The sequence below is a fragment of the Tiliqua scincoides genome, chromosome 2, assembly GCF_035046505.1.
Source record: "Tiliqua scincoides isolate rTilSci1 chromosome 2, rTilSci1.hap2, whole genome shotgun sequence".
NCBI lineage: Eukaryota > Metazoa > Chordata > Lepidosauria > Squamata > Scincidae > Tiliqua > Tiliqua scincoides.
This window is the reverse complement of record NC_089822.1, coordinates 156,126,472-156,142,626: the sequence shown is the minus strand read 5'-3', so window position 1 is coordinate 156,142,626 and position 16,155 is coordinate 156,126,472. Positions and strand designations below refer to the sequence as shown.

Here is a 16,155-nt window from a genome sequence, read left to right as displayed (position 1 = left end):
GGTAAGGCAACTAACGTTATCTTACCAGAAGTGTGCTCTGGCACTTCCCCTCCACCCACAGGTTGCAGCATGTGCTTCAGTGGTGCGGTTGCTTCAGTGAAGGAGGGAAAGGATAGGATTGGATGGTAAAATAATTTATACCCTCTTTGTCCGTTAAAATGTCAAAGGTGATTCATGTTATTAAAAACAATATCACCGTCATGTACAGCATCCTAGTAACTGTGAACCCCATATCATGTTAAACCTTGGAAAAATACTATCTCAAGTGTCTTTCTCTAACAAGAATCAAATTTCTGAAAGATCAGTAGCTTCAGGTTATCTACTTGGACTGAAGGAAATGAAGGTTTGTAAAGTGTAGAGATTGAAACAAGGTCCTCTACAGTTTCACATGTTAACCTGTTGATTTGAGCTGTAGTCCTAAGCGATTGGTGGATTAACCTCATGAAGACAGTGGAACTGACTTCTCAGTAAACATGCATAGGATTACACTGTTGGTATGTATATTTCTTAAGAGTAGACCAGTTCTTTCACATGCTGCTTATAGAGAAATCTGAAGCAGAGGTCTGAGAATTGCCTGTGCCTATTGAATACAGAAATTGTAATTGCCTAAAACAAGGGTCAGCAACCTTCTTCTACATAGAGGTCAGACATTGGGTCCTTCAAGAGTAAGAACACATGCACAAACCTCCCGATTATACCATAGAGCTAAGAAAAAAAGGGATGGTTACAGCACAGAGAAATGCATGCCCAGACAGAGAATGATGCTCAAAGGAAACTTCTGCCCTTGGTCTGCTTACATTGTAAGCCTTGCAGAGATAGAATTACAAACATGAATTCTATTTTAGAACCCCTGCAGAGTGAGCGGATATACAGGTAGATCACCCCTTATCTGGACATCTGAAATCCGGACTATTCTGAATCCAAACATTTTTGTCCAGAACTTAACAAAAAACAAACAATAACTTTCTGAAGGGTGAACGCTAGAAGATCTTGTGCTCATCATGCTATGTACAGCATAGGTACAGGCTGTAAGTTATGTTTTCTGCTCTGTGGTGTGTGTACTTGTACAGGCATGGTTGAAAAAATGTCAGAGACCAGCAGACACTTGTATGGGTAACAGTAAAAAGAGCAAGCATTTCTCATTATATTTGTGCAATTATTCCAAAATCCAGACAAATTGAAAATCTAGTCATCTTCCTGTCCCAAGTAATCCGGATAAGGGACACTCAACCTGTATCTTTTTGGGATTATGAGCTGGATGATTTTGGGTGGCAGACTGCATCCTGCTCCTGGTCATAGGTTGCCTATACCCCTGTTGTAGATGGTCTTGCATAAACATTTTGAGGGATTAATGCTCTGTTAAAACAATTTTTAATCTTGCCTTAAAAGTAAATTGTCTTTTTGAAAGAGAAAATATTTCAAAGGGGTTATTGACTGACTCGCTGTTATCTCCTTGCTTAGCTCTATTCAATAAGAAAATTAGACAAATGGGTCTCGAGGAAGATCTACAAGGAGCTGCTACACTTGAGGTTTCTATTAGGCTATTGACAACTAGACTAACCGACATAGAAAGGCAAGAGATTTTGGCTGCAGCACCAAAAAAATGTTAGCCCCTAAATTTCCATCTTAACAATACGTTTGGTCAACAACCAAAGTACCTGACCTTCTTAGAGTGCCCCTTTGCAAGGAGGGCTTTTACATTAGCCAGTTGCAACTTGTTGCCTTCTAAAGACCTGCTTGGTAGGTTTAGAAATGCCCCAAAGGAAGAACGATTTTGCAATTGTGGCCTCAGAGAGGCAGACTCTCTTCCACACATTGTTCTGTACTGTGCTTTCAATCAAGTGCTCAAAGACCAGTATCTCCCCTCATTGTCAGGAATCAAAAAAGATCTCTCTGAGATCACCTCTTTACAACTTTTGCTGGCGGGTGAATCTGAATTAGTGACCCTTCCAGTTGCTAAATTTTTATATTTGAGCAACTTGAAGCGGGCTAAGCTGCTGGTCCTAAGCAACTTGGAGCAACTCTGTAAGTAAATAGTTGTGTTAACCCTTATTTTTATCTCTCTTTTAACATATACCTTCATACATGACTATCTGGAGATATTAGTTGTAAAACTATATGCCCAATAAAGGTTTGTTGTATGTTGTTGAGAAAATATTTCAAATGCAGTTTTTTTAGTATTTCTCAGCACTTCCCATTTTTCCACTGGGAGGAGAAATAGAAAAGAAAAAAAAATATTCTCAGTGATTTTCTTCCATAACATTGCTTTCAGGAAGAATTTCTCATACGGCTCAACTTTTTTCCTCCTTGTGAGAAGGGCAGAGTGCAGACTTGCTACGTTGCCTGTTGGCTAAACATGCAAGTACTTTCTGTATTAAAGCAGCCACCTGTGACTAAGCATCTACTTTCAGAGAGTTAAAGGGGCTCCTTTATAAAGCTGGAAGGATAGTAGCAGGGAGAAGGTTGGCACCAACCATCCAGGAATATAACACCACCACAGAACAAACCTGCTGTACCAGTTTGCAGTTGGCTTTGCTGTTTACCTTCTCTTGCTTTGTGTTCATTGGGTTATAGTGACACATCACCTGTTCCCAGATAAGGAGATCCTTCTTCGTCACAGCTAACTATAACTCAAGCATGATAACGTGTTTCACTGTCTCAGGCTTTGTAACCTGCTCTTTAATAATGGATTTCCGTTATAAAGCTGGTAAACTGTAAACCAGGAAATTATTTTAGTTTAAACAAGCCTGCATACTTCGCTATTCCCCTCACCCTTTCCAAACACAGTTTGAAACGACCACTGCTCAGGATTGCTATCCAGTAAGAACTGCTGTTTACTTTTCGTTTTTTTATTATATTGATCACATGGTCAGGATGGAATGCTTATTTAACCTGATAGTTTTCCTTATTGAAATCATACTGTGAGCCTAAAATGACTGAGATCCTTTATTTTTTCACCTAGTAATATGATTTTTTCCTCAGAATATTCTTACACAGAGTGACAGTGTGTATAGTTGAAGAATAATTATTGTATGCTCAGTGTGACTTTTGTGGCTGCCTAGACCGTTAGCATATTTATGTGTATGTGTGGGATGGAGCTACATAAAAATGTGTATTCCTGTGCAGAATGCACATAATTCATGCACATAAATCTGTTCCCACATGTGGAGTGGTTTGCGGGGATTATAGCAATTGTCTGCTTTATAAGGTAAAACAAGTTGATAGAATGTGCCCATCACCATTGCTCCTTTTCAGTTTTCTTTCATGTTTCTCAAAATAAGTTTTTGGACAATCGCATTTGTCTAATGTGGTATTGAGTTGATTTTTAGTATGGCATTTATATTCCCTAGCCATGCTCTTCCGCAGGATTCTGTGCAACTATCTGCTGATAACTTTATGCTTATTAGATTGAACCTTTATTTGTATTCAAAATCACCACAGTCTTACAAAGAATGGAGATGCAAACTCTAAGAGCTGAGGAAGCTTTACTGTGATGTGGGATATAAAATAATAGTAATGTTCTGTTGATGGAATTTTTTTCATTGATTTGTAGAGTAGGCACCCCCATGTTGCTTGATGACACTTTGCAAAATTACTGGACTACTAGCACAGTTCTATGTATTGAGTTCAATAGGGCTTACTTCCAGTTAAATGTGTATAGGATCACAGCCTTACTTAGGTGGTCCATCAGTAGTTTAGCCTCTAAATAACTTGTTTAAAAATACTTTTTTGCATGCTTTTAATGTGGTAGACTTGAGGAACCAAACAGAGATGTGAATATTTTTGCAAATGTATTTTTAAATTTAAAAACAAACAAACTGTGTTTAAGGTCCTTCCATAAGGCATTGCCTAAATATATAAGTAGGCAATTACACTGAGTTGTCATAATGAGAACTTTGAAGTATTAGTGAATGTTATGTATTTGTGAGGAAACCTAAGGCATTTCCGAGATGCCAACAAAAATGAAAGATCAGGTTTGTAGGAAGAAGGGAGTATTTTTGGATTTATATCTTGTTGTGCCAAGTGCACTGATACTGAACTTATTAGGCAATTGCTGTAGGTTTTCAAAGCTATGTACCTCTTTACTATTCATAATTCTCTCTGTAGTGGGATGATAAATCAAGCTTCTGTGGGTGTGAGCCTATTGGATAGAGGGGGCCTTTTGCTGTGGGCCCACACAGCTTGTGAAATGATTTATAACTCATTTAATTTTGGCAAAAATAAGGCAATACTAATTTTATCTCCTCAAATCGAGTTGCTTAAAGGCTTGATCAAGTGCTACCAGAGTTTTCAGCACAGCTTAACTGCCACTTGATGTTTGGATAGCTTCTAATTAACAACTGTACTAAAGCTGACTTACTAAAGCAGTATTTTTTACCAATGTAGGTGATTTATATAAAACTTACCCATTTTCTGACTAGTGACTTTAGCCTTCCTTTAGCGATTCCTGTGATATTTTGTCTTTCTTCAGCCTGTAGAAGCAACAGATGATGCCTTCTGGGACCAGTTCTGGGCAGATACAGCTACTTCAGTCCAAGATGTTTTTGCCCTAGTTCCAGCTGCAGAAATCAGAGCTGTGAGGGAAGAATCTCCTTCAAATTTGGCTACTTTGTGTTATAAGGTAAGATGAATTGTGTTTCCTATTGAGTATAATGTTTTTCTATTGGAATTCAGCTACATGTATCATAGAGTTGGAAGGGCCCTACGAGGTCATCTAGTCCAACCCCCGACTGTGGCAGGAAAGTCTACTAGTCCATCTCCAGCAGATGTCTGTTGAGCCTCTGCTTGAAGATCTTTAGTTAGGGACAATCCACCACCTCCCTTGGAAATCTATTCCACTCCCAAACCGCCCTTACCATCAAAAGTTTTTCCTGATATGCAACTGGAATCTTGTGTCCTTCAGTTTGTTCCCATTTGAACTTGTAAATATTTGTTTATTTCAAGCTTGATCTCTGGGCAAGCATGACTCCATGAGCCATTCATCAGTCTTGGGTTTATTCTGCTCCGGGTTATGTATTAAATAAGTGTCTCTTCAGGTTATGGCAGTGGTTTTCAAGCTGGGGCATTGTGATGCCCAAGCCTGAAAGCCCTGGCCTCTGCCCCCTTAAGGGGCAGGGGGCAGCAACGCGATCCCCAGAATCGCGTTGCTCAGGGGAGCTGCAGGGACTGGGATGCACTCACCAGTCCCTGCAGCAGCCTGTCGGAGCTTCAGGGAGAGCTGAGAGCTGTCGCATTGGGTCAGTGTGGGCTGTTGCATCCGGCCAGCACGGGCTCCAGCAAGTCTGTGGCAGGCCAGAGGCTCATTGGAGACTGGGAGCTCCCAGTGGACAGGATTGGGGGTCCCCGAGGGCCTCAAATTGCACCCCTGATCTTGATATTTAATGACAGCTCTCAAGTTTACCTACCCTTCAGGATATTAGTGCTCTTTGGTTTACCCTCTTGTTTTATTAGTGCCCTCTTGTTTAGTGCCCTCTTGTTTACCCTGAATCAGAACTGACAATAGATCAACTGACTTGCCTTTGTAATCCTAGACAACCTGTCCTACTTTTCTTTCTCAGCACCCTTTGGTACTTACCTCGAATTTATGTGGCCCTTACAAGCATTGTGCAACTTCTACAGAACCAGTGCTCTCTACTTTGCATGAGAACAACTGGCAAAAGTTACCCAGCTATAAATCTCTTTGTTGCCTTATGTCTGAAAGTGGGGTATAAATGGTGGGCAACCCAATCCTAACCTGTGTTGGAACAGGCAGGCCACAGTGGCCTGCACTGTATCCAGTGCAGGTTAGGTGCAAGCTGGAGGTCAGCTCAGGGTAAGGGAATATTTCTCCCCTTATCCCGTGTAGAGCCCCAGCCACCCCAAAGGGGTTACTTGGATCTGCGCCAGCTATTTAGCTGGTGCAAATCCTAGCAGTCCGTTTAAGGCTGCAGGGCCCACGGGTTAGGATGTGGCCTGTGCTGCTACGGATAATCCCATCCCCTCCCAGGCCCGATCCACCTCCCATTCCATTCTGCTCTCCTCCACCCAATAACGCCCTTCCCCCCAGAATGTCCTCCTGATACCTTCTCCCATCCCTTGCACCATCTGGTGCAAACTTACCCTATCAGACCAGTACAGCTGGTGTGGGCCTCCATGCTGGTCCAGCCAACCTTATAGCACATTTGCAACACTCAGGAGCTGGCACTGAAAGCCTTCACCAGCTGAAATGCCGCTCTGGATTGTACTCTAAAATACTTAAGCCTCTCCGACTGTAGCTGAAGAGGAAGAATGTAGAAGACTAAACTTGTGTCACTTCAATGAAATAAAAGTCTTTTCTTATTGGTATCCAGCATGGGACTTGGCAACCTTCAGTCTCGAAAGACTATGGTATCGCGCTCTGAAAGGTGGTTCTGGAACAGCGTCTAGTGTGGCTGAAAAGGCCGATTCGGGAGTGACAATCCCTTCCACAATGGTAGCAAGTGCAGTCTGTCCCTGGTCTGTCTCCCTGGCTATGGGCCTTCCTTCTTTGCCTCTTAGCCTCAGACTGTTGGCCAAGTGTCTCTTCAAACTGGGAAAGGCCATGCTGCACAGCCTGCCTCCAAGCGGGCCGCTCAGAGGCCAGGGTTTCCCACTTGTTGAGGTCCACTCCTAAGGCCTTCAGATCCCTCTTGCAGATGTCCTTGTATCGCAGCTGTGGTCTACCTGTAGGGCGCTTTCCTTGCACGAGTTCTCCATAGAGGAGATCCTTTGGGATCCGGCCATCATCCATTCTCAGGACATGACCGAGCCAACGCAGGCGTCTCTGTTTCAGCAGTGTGTACATGCTAGGGATTCCAGCACATTACGTTCCAGGTGCCCAGCTTTAGGGCAGGAGTTTTCTGTTTTCTATTGCATGGTGCAGAGTTGTCGATCCGCTTGTCGGTTTTCACCCTAAACCCCATGCACCCCGTGAGGTTAACGGACCGTGGCGAGGCAACACCTTACTGGCTGGGGACTGCCCAGCTTAAGGCGCGCGGTAGCTGCCCAATGAGATGCAATGATCTCTCCCACCGTCGGAAGCAGCCCCTGGCGTCACGCCCTATGCCAATCGAGCGAAGACTTATAACCGGTAACTGCTGCTTCCCGTGTTGTGCCGACGCCATATGGCGAAGTTGGAGTGTCCTCTCCGGTGCGCGAAGCCTGGGTAAAGAAAGTATGGAGGATAGGCTATCCAGCATGTAGTCAACATTACCAGGTGGAAAAGCTCCTAATGCCTCATTGTTACTTTATAAATATTATAGTAAAACAAATAATTAAATAAGAGGAGATGACATGGGGAAGTCAGCCTTTTCCCATGAATTCTCTCTGTAGCTTACCTATAATAACCTTAAAGTCCTCCTCCCCCCCCCCGCAAAAAAAAATCAGTAGGATTTTCAGCCCTGCCCAGTTCAATTTAAATTCTTATATTTAAACCAGTTCAGTGTGATTTGGGACAAAATCAGTTATAAACTCAACGTGTTTTTTGTTTGGGCTAGATTGAGATTCAAAACTTCCCTCTTAACACCATTAAAACCCCAGAGTGATGAGGAGAGGAAATGAGGCTGCAGTGGGGGGGGGGGGGAGAGTCTGGAAAAGACAGTAACCTTTTCTAATAAAGCAGTCATTCCCAAACCACTGGAACCCACTTTTTAAAATGGCAAACGGTTAGGGCCCACCTGGTTTTGAAAGACTGAAAAAGAAAAAAGTTTCACCTTATCAGCTGATGCTTTTATCCTTTTTATGGTGGGGTGGGGCTATCTTTTAAAGCATTTGTTGAGCTCCATCTTCATTAGATTGGGACCATTCTGGTGGCCTTGAATTTCTTTTTACCTGACCTTCAACACAAGCCAAGGCATGTTTGCTTACATGTGAGTAAAACAACCGTGTAGGTTAGTTTCACTTTCCATAGGGCTCAATACATTCATTGACTTGAAGGGAGAGACTTCCTTCTTGGGTGTTTTTTGGAGGCTGCATTTATTGGATTGGGACCATCCTGGTGGTGTTGAATTCCTCTCAGCCTGCTGTTCAAAATGGACCAAGGCAGGTTTATATACTCATGAGTAAATGCACAGTGTGGCTCAGTTTCACTTTCCATAGGGCTTCATGCATTTTCCTTCTCTGTTATCAGCTTGTCAGTTTCAGTTTTGTGCCCCATCAACAATCAGGTTAGGACCTACCAAGTGGTTTGCAACCCACAGTTTGAGAAACCTTGCTTTAAGGCAAACTAGCTTTGAATCCTTGTACAGGTTGATTATTCCTTATCCGGACTGCTTGGGATGGGAATGTGTCTGGATTTTGGATTTGTCCCTGTTCCAGTGGAAGATAGGATTGTGCTGTAATTATTGCAGTCAATGAAATGCTAGGATTCAGAATGAAAATAATTTTCTTTGACTGAATAACATGTTAAAGAATTAACTCCAGAATAATTGCATAAATTTACAGTATTGAGAAATGCTTCCTCTTGCTCTTTTCACTGTTATCCATAAGGGTGCCTGCTGGCCTCTTTGACATTTTCCAACCATTTCTGTACAGGTACACACCAGAGAGCAGAAAATAGAACTTACAGCTTGTACCTGCACTGTATGTGGGAATGAGCACAAGACATTCTAGTGTTCTCATTACAGAAAACAAATCTTGGACAAAAAGTCTGGATTTTGGAATAGTCTGGATGTCCAGAAAAGGGGTAATCTACATGAATTTCAAGTTTTGCCCATTAGGCTGATTGCTGAATAAGTCTAGTCCTCACTCTTAGGTTTGCTCATTCATTACAGAAGGTACCTTTTTTGACCAAGCAGAACTTTGGAATTAGTGGTTCCTAACAGGATGCTGTAAGTAGTGGTTAATCCTCCTCTAGGTACTTTTGCTGTAGATCTAGTATTGAAAATTGACCGCTGTCACTAAGGCTATACCCTTTTCTTTTCTCATTTACATTTCAGGCAAGCCCACATTTTCCACTTTTCCTATTTCTCTAGGGGCGCAATCCTAACCCCTTATGTCAGTGCTTTCCAGCACTGACATAAGGGCAATGCAGCTCTGAGGTAAGGGAACAAACATTCCATGTCACTCATGGAGGCCTCCATGAGTGACATCCAACTGCAGGATGCAGCACATGTCCCATTGGCACCGCTATGCCAATGCTGGAAAGCACTGACATAAAGGGTTAGGATTGTGCCCTAGTGCTCATAAGCTGTGTTCCCTGTAAAAATCACAAGAACTGCACTGAGCCTTACCTCTACTGCACAGGGGTTGTGCGGGACTGCTTGGCAATGATGGCATTGTCATTGCTGAGCATTGGAGCACCATGAAGGAAGTTGCATGGGGCTCCGATTCTAGCTGTGTGACCACACATCCTCACAGCTTCGAGGCAACAGTGCTCATAAGAGCTCCTCTGACAGAATAATAATAATAATAATAATTAATAATAAAACTTTATTTTTATTCCGCCCTTCTCCCTAACGGGACCCAGGGCGGCTAACAACATATTAAAAACAACAGATTTTAAAAACATTAATACATAGAAAATAAAAACATTTAAAAACACATTACAGAGGCCATAAAAACAGTAGTCAGATTAAAAGACAGCATAAAAGAGCAAGTCACCGAGGAATCAAGCCTGTAAAAAAATAAAGATGTATAAAAATGTTAAGAAGACCAGAAATCAGAAGGCTTGTTTAAACAACAATGTTTTCAGGCCTTGCCGAAAACTCTCAAGAGAGGGAGCCATTCTCAAATCAAGGGGAAGGGAGTTCCATAATGTTGGTGCCACTACCGAGAAGGCCCTATTTCTTGCAGCCGCCCCCCGGACCTCCTTGGGTGGCGGCACTTGCAAAAAAGACCTCTCTGATGACCTGAGATGGCGAGCCGGATTGTACGGGAGTAGGCGGTCTCTAAGATATCCTGGCCCAGAGCAGTATAGGGCTTTAAAGGTCAAAACCAGCACCTTGAATTGGACCCGGAAACAAATGGGCAGCCAATGTAGCCCCCGGAGAAGCGGACTGACAGAGTCAAACTGCCTGGCTCCGGTGACCACACGGGCCGCCGCATTCTGTACTAATTGCAGTTTCCGAACCGTCTTCAGGGGCAGCCTCACATAGAGTGCGTCACAGATAATTCATTTATCTATACATCATGTGACAGTCATTTTCCAGAAGCAGGGAAGAAAGAAATATTTTGATGACGTATTTTAGTTGACGCTTCAGAATTTGATCTATAATGGCATCCCTGACATCACACATTCACCCATACCCTTCTGTCTTCCAAGTTGTCATATTCTGAGAGAGTTGCTTTTCAGATAGATGTTTATATTATGTTCAAAGAGGGGCCAGTAACAACATGAAATTATCACACATATCTATGGTATGATGAGGCTTTTGTTGTGTGTTTGTGGATTGAGTGCCAATAGCTCCTTTCATTTGCTTTATTTCCTTTTCTTCCAGGCAGTAGAGAAGCTGGTGCAGGGAGCTGAGAGTGGCTGTCACTCTGAGAAGGAAAAGCAGATTGTCTTGAATTGCAGCCGCCTCTTGACCCGCATCCTACCTTACATTTTTGAGGATCCTGACTGGAGAGGCTTCTTCTGGTCTACTGTCCCAGGGGCTGGGCGAGGAGGGGTATGTATCCAGTGGATAATATTGTTCCTCTTCAGGGAAATGGAGAAGCTGCAGGAGGCAGAGCTCCTTAGTAATCAGTGAAAACTGAATTTACAGGTGGGGCCTCGATATTTGCAGGGATCCGTTCTCGGACCCCCTTTGGATACCAAAAACTGCGAATAAGCAAATCTGCAGTTTTCGGCCCCTTAAAATCTCCAGAGGCTACCAGTGCGCAACCCCTCAGAATGCCTTTTAAAGGCATAAAACCAGAAGTAATGTTTTTATGTCTTTAAAAGGTATTCTGAGAAGCGGGAAAGCCCTTTTGAAAACAAGAAGCCACTTTTTTCATTTAGGAGGCACTCTGAAGCCTGCAGGCAGACTTGCACGACCTCTGCAGGTTTCAGAAAGCCCTTTGGAGGGGACAGGAGCCCAGCTCCAGTCTTCTTTGGGGAGTTCAGGTTGGCCAAGTCTAGCTCAGCGTGGGTCTGGGGGACTCATGTTGAGCCAGATCTGTAGATGAAAAATCTGTGAATAAGTAGTGCTAGGACCCACTACAGGAAGTTTGTAGCAGCTGACAGCAAAAGCAGGTACTTCCACGTTAGTTGTCGTCTTTGGTATTGACCCCATCTGCTACCTTATTGATCTTGAGAATCTAGATGTCTTCTTTCCCAAACCTCTGTAGTTCTTTGTTATCTCCCTTTTTAATGACTGATTTATAATTATTTTTAAAACATTCACTATACGTATAGCACCCTTTCAGGATACATCAGGAAAACACAGCATGACAATCCTGATTCCTAGCTTCCCCAAGCAATAAAAACATGATCACATAATCTTCGTCTCACCACCAGCAAGAGGACCAGGCAGCTGAGAAGGAGGTGGAGCCCCCCTCCTCCTTACTGTTACATCTGCCTGCTACTGCCTCCTATTTCTTTCTTTTCATGTTGAAACAGACTGGAAAAGCTTGCTGGGGGCTTTGAAACAACTGGCAGGTGAGGAGAAGGAAGTAGTGGTGGCAGTAGTGGCAGTTGCTGCAGTGGTAGTGAGAAGCACACATTTGCACATAGGTGAAGAAAGGGGGGAAATTATAGGGGTGGCACTGCTGGGGTGGTGAATTTGCATGGATTCAGGCAGCCTCTGGATGACTGTATCATTGTCTTGTCTGATGCATAGGTATGGTTTTTGAAGTGCATGGTAATGATGTGTTATAACATTGCCTTTGTGCTTTGCCTGCCTCTTTGCCTCAAGCAATACAAAGTTTCATTCTTGTCTCTATCACTGTATAGTACCCTGTCAGTTTTGTTAACAAAACAATGTCTCTGTACTTCAGTACTGACTGACACACTCCTGTGGTCCTTTGAGCAAAAACATACACTGCTTTTTGAGTGGGAGCTGCAACAATTGCAGCACCATAGGCTTGTGTATAGAGCCCTTTCAGAAATGTTAAAATCTTGCTAGACAGTTGTTTGGTGGGAGAGTGGTGGATCTGAAGTCAGCCTCCTCTTCCCCTTCCCAAAAGCAGATTGGTGGAATTTCGAGCCTACCCCAGGACTGTGTTGGACTGAAAAAAAGAGTAAAGTGGTGGTCGAGGGTAACATTACAGTAAGGGTTGTGGGGAAAATCTTCTTTAAATTCTTGAAATGTCTCCCTGTGAATGAATTAGAAAACGTGTAATTAGCACTATATGAGGGAGCACTAAATTTAGTATTAAGCCCTCCTGTTTTACTTCTGAGTGGAGGCACCCAGTTTGTGAATTACTGTGGTCCCCTTTGTTCAGATGCCCGGTATAGTTTCTTTGTGGCTAACATTAAGACTTGCAACAAGTCGGCCATAACTTTCAGTTCCTATTAAGAAACCCAGATCAAGTTAGACCGACTTCTGTAGCCCAATCTTAACCATTCAGCAATCTTCCTTATTTTCTGTCATTTTCTTTATCTGATTTCTCAGTTGGGTTTTAGCTGACAGCAAAGGCAGGAAGCTGACAACTTCCACATTAGTTGTCTTTGGTATTGACTTTCCGGGGTGGGAGGAGGGCGTGCAGAGGGCTTTCCCAGGGGTAAGTGGGCAGGAAGCAGGAGGCAGGGCTGGAACCCGGCTGTTAAGCCTGTTCCCTACAAGCCGCTCTGCTCTCCTTGGACTTAAGTCACCACTGGAGGTGGCGCAAATCCAAGGAGACCCATTGGGGCTGCGGTGGCTTACCTGGGGGTAAGGGGAAGAGTTGCCCCTTGCCTCTGACTGAGCCACTTTGGGCACCTATCTTGTGCTGGATACAGTGCAGGCCTCCTGGCCTGCTTGTTCCAGCCGAAGATAGGATTGCACTGTAAATATTGCAGTAAGTGAAATGTTAGGGTTCAGTTTGAAAATAACTTTCTTTGACTGAATAACATGTTAAAGAATTTATTGGGGGAAATTATTTTATATGCACTGGTTTGGTTTTTTCAGCAGGTTCCTGTGGGCAGCCCCATTGCAATGAGCCCCCATCGCTTTGTGTTCCATCCACTTTTTTCAGGCTTAAGAAGAAGAAACTCCTGGGGGATCTTACCTTGTGTTTAAATCAAGAGTTGTACATTGAATATTCGATTACAGGGCATGCCTCTGTTTAAACATCCTCGTTGTTAATGTGTGATTGGTGAAGGAACTGATTGATGTCTGTGACTAATTAATTAATGCTTTCAGCCTTTAAGACTCTAACAGACTCTATTTTTCCTTCTCCAATTTCTAAGTTGAGTGAAAATGTCTGCAGCTTGCCTGCTTTCATCTCTTGTGCCCGTCTGCACTTGGTGCTTTTTTTTGGGTTGCCTTTATATGGTTCTAGACAATGCCAGATCAATGCAGGTCATTATTGTAGTCCAGCCTTCTTGCCATGAGCAAAAGGCCCTGTGTTGTGTGCCAGCTGATACAGGCCTGGCTGTCACAGATAAGCTCCTCTTCTTCTTAGGGGGTGGGGCCTCAGATCCAGGATGAGCTTTGAGCGACTGTGCTGTAGCCTGCAGACGGGACTCATGTAGTTCCCTTGGAAACTGCTGCAGGCTTGTGACTGAAGCATCAGCAGTGCATATCAGAATAGGGGCTTGATTTGAATGCTTGGAGCACTCAGGTTGTTTTGCAGGAACCTGCTTGTTTTTCCCCAGCAGGCTGACAGCATGTCTTCACAGCGCAACCTCTACATCTTCAGCATGTTTGTCACAGACTATCAAGCACTATGAGAACTATGTGTTTTTGTTAAATTCTACGAATACTATCAATAATATAATGTAATTTAAGCTAAAGTGGTTCCATGCTTAGATCATTTGACCACGTTTTGCAGTCATTTTTTTGATAAATTAGTGGTTGTTTGCAGTATGCAGTTTTCATTTGTTTTGCCTAGGATAATTAAAGGGATGTAGTATTTTGCATGTAATGAGCTGCTAGTACCATATTCTGTACATTGGTTAATCTCCTATCGTGTTATCCCTTCTCCTAGTTCAGGGATGTTAAACCTGTTTCGTACAGAGGACCGAAGTTAGCATTCATGGTTCCTACTGAGGGCCGGAAGTGACATCATTAAGCAGAAAGTGGCATCATTAAGCAGATGATGGCTAGAAATAAGCACTTTTTTCTCACATAGAAACCATTGGCTGAAAATGACAGAAGAGAAAATGTGCCAACCTTGTTCATATTTTCAAGATAGTAAAGAGCCCAATTATCCACTGGGAGAGCCCAGTTAAAATGGGGGCCAGATAAATTGCTTCCGGGGTCTGCATTTGGCCCATGGGCCTTATGTTTGACACCCCTGTCCTAGTCCATCATTATGTTTCCACTAGGAAACTTATGATGCAATCCTAACTGGCCTTGCAGCAGTGGAATGAGCATGCGTGTTGTCGCAAACCTGCCATAAGACATGTGGCAGCGTAGATGCTCATGGTGCCAGTGGAAAGGCAGACACCTGTCAGAAAAAGTAAGATCTGCATGGGCCTTTCGTGGGAAGGGGTATATAAGGGGGAGGGCAGGGAGGGCATGAATCAGTCCTGGGAGGGAGCAGGAACAGTAGCAGAGACCTATCCTTAACCAACCTGACATGGGGCTGCTTGGATTGTGCCAGCAATTTTGTTGGCACAGGCCCGAGTAGCCCCATTGCAGTGCTGAAACTTACCCAGGTCAAAGGAACAAATGTTTCCTTACCCTGAGGTGCCTGTTGGTGGCCTCCTTTCCTGCAAAAGATGCAGTGGAGGCTGTTTTGGCGCTGCTGCATCGCTTTGAGGGGCGGGGGATATGATTGGGCTGTTAGGAATCTAAAAAGGAGGTTATGGAGATGACCATCCTCGCTAGCCATACACAGCATCTAGTAACTGGTGTATGTTGCTTCTGAACGCGGAGATCCCATTTTCAGCTGTTACGGCTAAAACACATACTACAGTCTTTCAACTTTCAGAGGAGCAAGCATGAGCAGGAGACTTTTAGTGCTTTAAACAATAACCAGTTCATTTCAGCATAAGTGGACTACAGTTCACTTCATCAGATGCATAGTCATATTTATCTGAGTTAAATGAAAATCTCCACAATGCGAGAAGAAGAGAGCAAAAGCGACATTTAAAAAAAATTGCAGAGCAGCTAACCAAAATGAGTGAACATGAAACGAAGCCCTGAACTAAGATTTGATTCACTCTCTTGACTATGATTTGGTCCCCTGCTAATTGATAATTGCCATTGTACTCTTGCGTTCATTTCTGCTAGCGTTTGTAACTTTTGATCTCTTGTCCTTCCCAGCTGTTTCTTCCATCTAGCTACTCTGAAATTCCACTCCCTACAAAAACAAACAAATGACTTTGTTGTTGCACGTTAACTGCTAGGTTTGGACTTGGAATGCTGTAACTTCTTCATGATTTGCAGGGTGATGAAGATGATGAAAATGCTAGACCTCTTGCTGAATCATTACTTCTGGCCATTGCAGATTTGCTCTTCTGTCCAGAATTCAGTGTCCAGAGCCATCGAAAAAACAATGTGGTAAGTTGAATAATCTGCAGTTTGATTCTGTTTGGTAGGGTTCAGTTTCTAATAAGACTCTGTTCAGTTTGCAAAAAAAACCACAAACCTGAACCTATAGTATACTATTTCATATAGTCTGATGTAGACTGCTTAAATTAAGATGTTGTTTCCAGTAAGCATGCAGGTAGTTTTATAGTATACAAAGATCTGTTTTAGGAGAATAGACTATATTTAGGCTTGTCAACATTCCAGGGGAAAAAAAATGAATCTAGCTTGCTCCTTTGCCTCAAACTGAGGTTTGAAATGGTGAAAGAATTGAATATAATCACCTGCTAATTGGGACAGATGATAATGCTGTTAAAGGGATAGCTACAAGGTCCAGTTCAAAAAGCTGCAAAAGTTGCTGCTAGAGGGCCATTTGCACATTTAGGTCATGCATTTTGAGCATTGGAATTGTATTTGCATTGGCAAGATGGGCATATTGTATTCAGTATTAGTCTGATTCTAGACAAATCTTGATCCAATCCATAAAAACAGAGTTGTCTAGAAATTGTATATCTTTGAAATGCTATGGCTTTGAATTCCTTTTGAATTACCTTCTCGTTTC

General features: G+C 43.1%; 1 protein-coding gene across 1 annotated transcript in view; it reads left to right on the top strand.

Moving 5' to 3' along the window:
* The window catches only part of HID1 (HID1 domain containing), a 50,371-nt gene that overhangs the window by 6,853 nt on the left and 27,363 nt on the right, over positions 1-16,155 (top strand). Inside the window, exons 2-4 of the mRNA XM_066615025.1 lie at positions 4,472-4,621; positions 10,434-10,604; positions 15,453-15,566. Of these exons, the coding sequence (XP_066471122.1) occupies positions 4,472-4,621; positions 10,434-10,604; positions 15,453-15,566 (435 nt within the window). The remainder of the gene's footprint in view (positions 1-4,471; positions 4,622-10,433; positions 10,605-15,452; positions 15,567-16,155) is intronic.